We start from the raw sequence: 9038 nt of genomic DNA on the forward strand, positions 1-9038 counted from the left end.
GTTGCCAAACATCAGTGTGTGTTAGTGAAGGGCATGCTGAATTACTGTCAAGTTCCATCATGCAAAAGCTTTTGCCTTCTTCCAGCTGGAAAAATATAATAAGGCGCAGTCAAAGGGCTTATCAACATGATAGCAATCAGCGTTACATTGTGTCATAGCACAACACAGCTGTTCCTGCTTTGCCTGGTATCACACTGCTCATGACATCACCAACAATTTAGCATATGGTGCAGAAAAATTCTGCCCACATTTCACAAGAGTGGAGTTATCACAAGGTTTCAGCAATATTTTGCTGATGCCTGAAGATCTGGATCATTTTTAAACAAAGTCATAATTTTGTACTCTGTATAAAAAGACCCTGATTTTAGAGGAAACCTCATTAGAAACGTGGTAATCAAGATAGCACGAATAACAGCAGATTTTATTCTAAATGTAAGCAATAAGAAAACGTCCTACTTTTTTTGTAAATACTGTGAAACCTCGGTATTTTTCCTCAAGGTTAACATACAGTGAAAATCCATACCGGCCTATATCAGCATTCACAGCCCACCCACTTGCAGAAGTCACTTTGACTTATAAGCGTCATCATTTTCCCCTGCCCCCTCGGCTCTCACCTTGCCAGCTGTCGTTGCAGACACACAGCTTCTCGCCGGTGAGGTCGCAGTAGCCGTGGTCGGGGCTCCCGCAGTTGTTCCTGCAGTAGGGGATGTCGCACGCCTCGCCCTTCCAGTACTTGTCACATTCACAGTACACTCTGCTGGCGGCCGAGTTCCCCGGCGTGCACTTCCCATGACCGGAGCAGTTATTGGGACAAGAGTTTATCCTGGAAATAAAAATAAATGAGTAGAAAAGAATGGTTCAAGTAATTATCAGCTGAAATACAACTTACATGCTTAGCATCAAATACTTACGAGTAGAGTATGTTAAATCCTGTCAGATTGTAGGCAGCGTCGCTGAAAAAGTGTAGCAGTGCGTAGCCTGAAGTCGTCTCAACTTCAGGAACCGTCTCATTACCTCGCGTCTCTGGTACGATCAGGCCACTGTGGAAATATAGGCATAAACCCATTTAGCATTTTTAAATACTTCTGAAGAAATGTTACAAAAAATGTTCAATCTGAAATAGAAAAACTTCAAACTAGTGGCATAGAAAGTGGTTTCATGTTTTTTTTCTAACTTCAAAGTTTAGATGTGTGCATATCGACTGATCAATCTGGAGTTTCTCACCTGAAAACAGCAACCAGAGGAGCATAAACAGAGTCCCCGTCATAGACGTACATGTGGTCCCAGCTGCACTCTGTGGCAAAGTGGTTGAATCTTAACCGCAGAACCGCATTAGGGCTGAAAGAAAAAAAAAATTCAAGTGTTTCTGTCTGATAAGAGAGAGTTGGAATAACGTTTACAGCTTAATTGGGGAAGGAACATGCAGAAAAAGATGCAAATAAAAACAATAGAATTAAAAAACTATAACTTTAAAAGTCATGTCATGCACCAGAAATCAGCAACAGCTACAAAAAAATATAATGTTTAAATTCACAGAACATTCAACTACTGAAGTAGTTTTTATTTGCGTCTGTTTTTAAAAAAAAAAAGCATCAAGTGGCTACACTCAGCAATTTGAGTTCTGTATGAAAGAAAACAGCTTTGTAATTAATTTAAAAAGTAAATATGAATGAACTATTTTGTTTTGGTCTAACAATGCTTTTAGACCAGAGAAACATCCCAAAACCAACTGGACCTGAAAATAGCAAACTAACTTTGGCTAATTACATTTCTTGTTTAAAAAAAATGATTCTAAATGGTGGTTAGAATTGGCATATAGAGGGTCTTAATCCTTCATGACAACTATTGTTTGTGAAAGAGTAGCAGAAACACAATCATACAGAAACGTTTGCATGTTCTGTTAAGTTTTATATTATGCCGTTTTGTAAAGGATGACTAAAGTTAAGTGGGCGCTCCACATTTGTGCCCACATCACTCCACACAAAAAAGAAGCCATCTCCCACAGGAGGTTTTGAGGATTCTTTGTAACTTTGCTTCAATTTAACCAAAGACCATCAGAAAATGTTGATTGGAGCCACATATTTTAAGATCGCACCTGGAACTCTTTGCTTTCTTGTTTGATGCCATGACAAAGTCAGAAAAAGAACTGTGAAGCCCTATAAATCCGGATCAATCTTGGGGAAAAAAATCATATGGTTGAATGTGTCACGTTTATCTGTACAAAGAATTACATGCAAGTACAGACATGATGGGAATGTCCAACCATCATACTGCTCAGGAAGGAGATGGGTTCCCGTTTCCCAGACACGATTCGTTTTAGTCTGAAATGTGAAAATCAATTCCAGAAAAAAGCCGAAGGCTTTGTGAAAATGCTGGCTGGCTGAAGCTAGTAAGACTGTGTCATTATCCACAGTGGAATGTGTCCAGTACTGAAAGGCCACTCAGCAAGGAGGAAGCCATTATTCCAAAAGAAACATAAAAAACCCAGACTCCATTTTCCAAATGCACACAGGGACAAAGACCTTCGTTTCTGGATGCATGTCCTGTTGTCTGATGAAACTAAAGTGGAACTGTTTGGTCACAATAACCAACGTTACATCTGGAGTGAAAGTTTGAGACTGGGAAAATCATCAAAACTGTGCAGCATAGGGGTGGCAGCATCATGTTGTGGCGCTGCTTTACTGCAGGAGAAATTGTGCACTTCATAAAACAGATGCCATCATAAGGAAAGAACGCTATGTGGAAATATTGAAGTAGCACCTCACAGGAAGTTAACGCTTGAGCACAAATGGGTCTAAACAGGAAACTTTCCAACAATCAACACGTACACTCTGCCTATTGCAAGAACATGTGAATATAAATGACTAATAATATCTACAGGGTTTGATCGCAAGTATTTTTGCTTGATCAGGCCCTTTGATAATATTTCATACAAGTTGACTACCGTTTTGTTCCACAATGAGTGGAACAACAGGAAGTATTGAGCCTTTTTATACAAACTAAAACACTGATTAAATACGTTTTTAACCACATGGTTTGCTTGTTTACCAGTTGGGATTAACTTGGGATAAAATGGCAGCAGCTGAGTAATAAAAATGACTGCAGCACAGGGACAAATTGTCCTGAAGCCTTTTTACTGTCGAGGTAAATATCAATAAATTCTTAATTTTGCTGCGACTGTTCAGCTTCTGCGTAATAATCGAATGAAGGACTCACTTGGCCTCAATGAGCCAGGTGCACTTTGTTTTGAACTTGTAGTTGAAGGGCCCGTCGGTGAGGTAGCCTGAAGGTTCTGTCAATCTGGAAAACGAAAAACAAAACAACATTAAAAAGAAATTGTTTCAGTGGATTGGTATGCACAGAGTGGAAAACATATTAATAAAACAATGTAAACGCTTCATCCTCCCGGTGAGAGGATGTGGTGATTCAGCTATGATCAGATTTTGTTGTTATGGTTTTCTCCCCTCAGAGGGAAGGGTGACCGAACATCAAAACATGAGTTCTGTTTATGATCACCTCCCCCCGTCCCTGTGATGACGCCTCTCTGCCCAGATGGGAGGGGTCTCTGCTGTGGGCCCACACACATCCAAATGCTTTCTGAGTACGTAGGTTAAAAGAACTGCGTTTCTTTACAACCCATTCAGCTCCATAAACTGATTAAAAGGCATAGAAATTACAATCACAGCTCTCTTTTTTTAAATACTAAACCAAAACAGAATTTTCCCAAAAACTAAATTGCCCAAAAAGCCTAAATTATAACTTCACAGTGTGCCTTTAGTTCTGCAGATTAAACAGTCAGCATTGAAGAAGCCCAGCGAGCACAGGAAGAGGCCCAAGCAACCAAAAGATACCATTTAGTCTTTAGAAAAAGGTCCTTTCATCCTTAGAAAAATGCCTTTAAATGACCGCCCACCGCCATGTTTCAAAACGACAGAGGGCGAATAATTAGACACCTTCTGTAAGAAAGGAGCCCGAAAATGATTTTCCTCTCTGATGTTTGGAAGCAAATGCATCACAAAAGCACAGCATGCTTGATAGATAAGATAAGATAAGATAAGATAAGATAAGATAAGATAAGATAAATAGATAAATAGATAAATAGATAGATAGATAGATAAATAAACACTGACTGCTGCACTATTAGACCCTCGGAGAGTTTTAAACTCTCCGATTTAAAGTAGTTTGAAGCTGGTGGGAAAAAAACAGCACCTTGGAAAACTATTTCAAATTCTTCTATGTTAGGAACTGAAAAATTCTGTGCATTTTCTTTGTATTTTATGTAGCAAACCAACACAACATACTGAAGATTATTGTTTTACAAAGTCTGAAAAACACGTAAAAGTGGAGGAACTGCGACTTTACTCCGAGTCCGTCAAAGATTTTATTTGACAAAACCATAAAAAGTCCACGGGACATCAATTCTTTTTCCAAGATCCTTGCACTATATTCCTTAAAAAGAAAAAGATTTTTACTCCGGCTCCTTCCCACTAAGCAATGGAGATGAGATCTTATGAATTAAACATGCAGCAAGAGAAAAGACAACAGGATGTTTAATTGTCCAAAAAAAAAAAAAGGGTTAATCTTTCATGTTGCACCTGAAGCTACAGTGAGAAACACAATCCGTTTGGGAGTCTCATGTGGTTTACAGAACTGCGACACCACACACACATAAACATGAATCAAAACAAAGTTTCCACACAGTTATGGTCATGCCACATGTTACAGAACATCACTGTTCAAAAGTGTCTTGTGTTTTGCATGTTGTTACTCCAACAACATGTCTGATGACAACCAGCAACAAAAACCTGTAACCACATTAAGTACAACGCTATTTATAGAGATCGAGTTACATCTGCGCCACTGAGAGCGGCTAATGAAAGGCCATCCAACAGCATTACCAAGCTAGCAGTCATTAATTCTGCCATTGCATCCTTAGATTTTATTATATCTACCCGATCTGTTTTGTCTTGCATCGCCACCAAATGACACATATTCCTGCCTTTTGAGAATTCATCCAATAAAAGCACTGCTGCGAGAGTGGAGAGGTTTATGGAAATTTAAGTGGATTACAGATGTTTCCTCAAAGCCACTGGGTGCTCACTCTTGTCACAAAGCCAAACTGATTTATATGTTTGGGGATTTCATTGAAAATCTATTTGCAACTTTGAGTCAATAAGTCAGTGCATAGGAAAGTGTTATTGGTTTAGAATATGTGCTGCGATGCCCAGAAGAGACAAAGATCTTTTATTTGGAAGATCTTATGACACAGACCTCCAAACATTAAATCAAGAGAATAGATTTGATGTGGAATAAGGTACGCTTTATCTAACTTACATCTTTTGATAGCAGGATTTTACGCTTTTCTTTACAGAACTTTCTAGAGGTCCAGAGTCATTTTAGCTTTTTTTTTTTTTTTGAAAACATAATGCAAATGTTTATTATGTAATTATGGGAGATATTTCTGCAAGACAGAAGGTGAATGAATTGACAACCAGATGGATGATTAATGCATGGACATATGTATGAATGCATGGATGGATAAACATAATAATATAAGGAAGCAGTGACAAATGACTTGATAGGTATGTGGACAAATAGATAGTTACTATACTGAACAGTGCAAAAAAAAATAAAAAATAGGCAGCACAAATTATTACACAATGGTGAATGTCCACATAGACTGCTGAAAAAAGTCACTTCCTCTAAAAATGAAAACCCTGAATGTGACAAAACATGCTTTATATGCACAAGTGCCTAAGTTCAGTTTGTTCTAGCTTAACACCGTGTTTCTCTTAGCCGTAGCATAGTTTCCAAACCTAATGTCAAATGCAACCTTCTGACATAAACAATTCAACAACACACTAAAACCCGTTGCTTTGAAGCGACTTATGACTTTACAGACTCCTTTACTCCATTTCTTTTTAACGGTTTTAGAAAAAATGATTCAGACCAAGCAGAATTTCTAAAGAAAAACTGTATTTTTAAGTGTCTTTATTGCTTGATAACTCAACAAATAGTTTTTGCACAGTCAGATTCTCCCACCATTTATACAACGATTGCATCAGGAAAATCATCCACGATTCTTTTTGTCTAATTTTACATCATTACTATTTCCCCACCCTAATCTAAAAGTTCTTAAAACTTGATACATAATTACATGGCACTCAATTGCAAACATTAATATTGAAATGTTGAAGGTGACATTGTGCAGCTCTAATTTATACTTATGCCAAGCAACACATCTTTGAACACTATTTACTAATAAGGTCATTTCTAAGGGAAGTTGTGGGTAGATCTGAAAAGACGTGTTGGTGAGGCGGCCTCCAAACTTGACTCATTTCCTCCAGTTCTGTAAAGAGGAATGGGCCAGAACTCCAGCAAAGTATTGTGAGAAGCTTTTGGAAAGAGACCCGAAAGGCTTGACCCAAATAATACAGATTAAACACAACACTACTAAATATTATACAGGTGTGAAGCCTGCATAGAAATTAGCTAAAGTATTAAAGATCCAAATAGAGTCAAAAGAATGAAGGCTGCTTCATCACTTCATATTTTAAATACTTTCTGATTTCCTACTTGAGCAGAAAACATGATACTAATTGATAAACCTCGGATTTTTAAGATGTTAATAAATAAATCTCTTACAACTTCTCGGAGCCATTTAGTGACTATAAATCATTTTGGTATTAATCACACAAGAGAAGTTTGGTCTGATTTAAATTTAGACCATGGGAAAATGTGTGTCTTATTATTCAGTGTATTTAAACGTCTGGTTTCAACTGTAATTTACAATTATTCCGTATCTTGTGTTGATTTATCTCTTAAAGTCCCAATGTAATACCCTGAAGCTTGGGGGCCGAATTAAAAAGATAAGCTGCTGTGTTTTGTAGATCACCCTCAGAGCCTGCTATGTTTGTGTGTAGCTGCCAAAATTATTGTGTTGGACTCTGGATAACGTTGTGCTGTAGGCTCAATAACAATATGGAAATAAGTTTTACAGTTGCTCAGTCAGGAGGTTTGCTAAAAAATAAAAAAAAGAAGTATGAACCCGCTAGGTAAAAGATAGTACAGTACATCATGCCGGTTTTGAAAGTGTTTGTGTTAATACTGTGGGATGCGTTTGCAGGTCTGCTAACTTTCCCCACAATTACGGGTTTTGACCAGGACTCATCCTGTTGCGCAGTGAGTCAGCAGGAGTGTTTTTGCTCATTTGCACAAGCAGGACCCACTGTTGTTCCTGTCTCCTGATGACTTTCACTGCCACCGATTTCCTAAATTAAACAGCAGCCGCTGGATGCTGCTCACCTACTGATCCCTGCCTCCGATCATTCCTAGAGAAATTACTCAGAGCCCGGCATCGGGAAAGGAATTTCGGCCACTTACTTGAACCTCCCCTGGCAGTGCTGGCATTGATCTCCGACCCATCCTCGCTCGCAGACGCAGGATCCGTTGATGCATTTCCCCGAGTTACAGCTCTTGTCACAGGATTTCGCCGGGGAGGCGTGCGTTAACAGCACGAAGGAAAACAAAGCATACACCACCAGATATTTGTGGATTCCCCTCGGATCGCTCCTCGAAACTAGCTTCGGCCCGAATAGAAAAAGTCGAGTCTTACATCTTCCTCCAATCTCCATGGTTCCTCTTCTTTCTTCCTCCCCTCCAGGTCGACCAAGCGGGGCCTTCTCAGAGAGAAAGCCTCGACTTCTCAGGACGCTTCAACTATAACAAAGAAGTCCTGCATGTTCGTTGAGTGGTGGGCACACTCGATTAAGACTTAAAAAGGCCTAAAATAAATGCAATGCGTGTCTACTAAAGCTGCTCGGTTAACCGCATGCATAGACTTGGATTGAGAGGAATTCCCGTCACCACTTCTCCCTTGGAAGCGCCTATTTAAAGAAACAATAAACGTTAAATCAAAAGCTGCTGTTGGCTGTATATTCTCATAGACCAAACTAATACAGTTTGTTAGCCAGAGTAACTCATTTGCAGTTTGATACGTTGAATTAGAACCATTCTCTCGCAAATACCGTCTCAGCAGCCATTTTAATGCGTTAACAAACCTCTATACTAAAAGCGGGTAGTTCCTCTAGCAACTGGGTTTTCGCCGAAGATTTTTTTTTTTCCACCCAAATAGTCACACAAGAAAACCCAAAAGTGGTTGAAGCGTTTGTAGCCGCCAGAGTCAGAGAACAGGGTTGCCGCAGTGGATGTGCTGTGATGTGGGATCCGTGAGGGCTATTCTTGCTCCTCTGCTGCTGCTGCTCCGGCTGCTGAGGGGGTATTTTCAGCGAACAGTTTAGCTATTCTTCACCCAAACAGTCGGTTTCCACTGCGGTTCCAGACTTCCTCAAGCGTGGCTTTCTGTCACATTAACGTCTGTTATTAACGTCCTTTATATTCCAGCTGGGGGGGGGGGGAAGGTCTCATTTCTCTCGAAGCTTCACAACAACAGTCAGCGATGCGAAGCTAGGCAGCCAGAGCTCTTCAGGTTGGAGAAAACTAAACAGAGCACGCGCATGCGCACTGCAAACAAGCCCCACTTAAAGAGACAGCGCTCAGAAACGGACACAGTTGGCCAATGCAACAGTCATGTAGGTCAAGGACTTCCCAAAATATAGATGCCTACTTTCGCCTTTGTGGTAATTTTTATAAAAGCGTTTATTATCTGATAATTATTAGTTGGTTATGTGGACGGTCTGTGAAAGTTTTGGTAACTGGATTATCTTTTCAGAAACCAGTGATAAAAAAAAGAAAGAAAATTATTAGTTTAAAAAACAAATGTTTACATATAAAATAGTTTTGCATTTTTAGTGATCAGAAAATGTTAAAAAAAATCCAGTTTAGCTTGATTTCCTTCTGATAAGAAAGAAGAAAACATTTATCTTGTGGTAGGGAGGAGTGTGTTTTAACATCGATTTTACAATGTAATAACAGAATGTGACAACTAAGAAAAAAGCATAAGTTACTAAAATAGTTACTAACTCCATGATTTATACCAATAAGATGTTATAAGATATTCCTGGAAAAAAATATACAAG

The 9038-nt window shown here is 39.1% G+C and overlaps 1 protein-coding gene across 1 annotated transcript; it reads right to left on the reverse strand.

Moving 5' to 3' along the window:
• Window positions 1–614: 614 nt before the first annotated feature.
• LOC106961052 (attractin-like protein 1) lies at window positions 615–8523 on the reverse strand (the record flags this gene model as incomplete). Its single annotated transcript, XM_015054539.1, has 5 exons — window positions 7384–8523; window positions 3217–3300; window positions 1225–1338; window positions 912–1040; window positions 615–823 (listed from the first exon to the last, which is right to left on the reverse strand). Coding segments are annotated over exons 1-5 (787 nt in total), but the record flags the coding sequence as incomplete, so codon positions are not given.
• Window positions 8524–9038: the final 515 nt, after the last annotated feature.

This window comes from Poecilia latipinna, unplaced genomic scaffold, assembly GCF_001443285.1.
Source record: "Poecilia latipinna isolate Pla-1442-1.1 unplaced genomic scaffold, P_latipinna-1.0 Scaffold1259, whole genome shotgun sequence".
Lineage (NCBI taxonomy): Eukaryota > Metazoa > Chordata > Actinopteri > Cyprinodontiformes > Poeciliidae > Poecilia > Poecilia latipinna.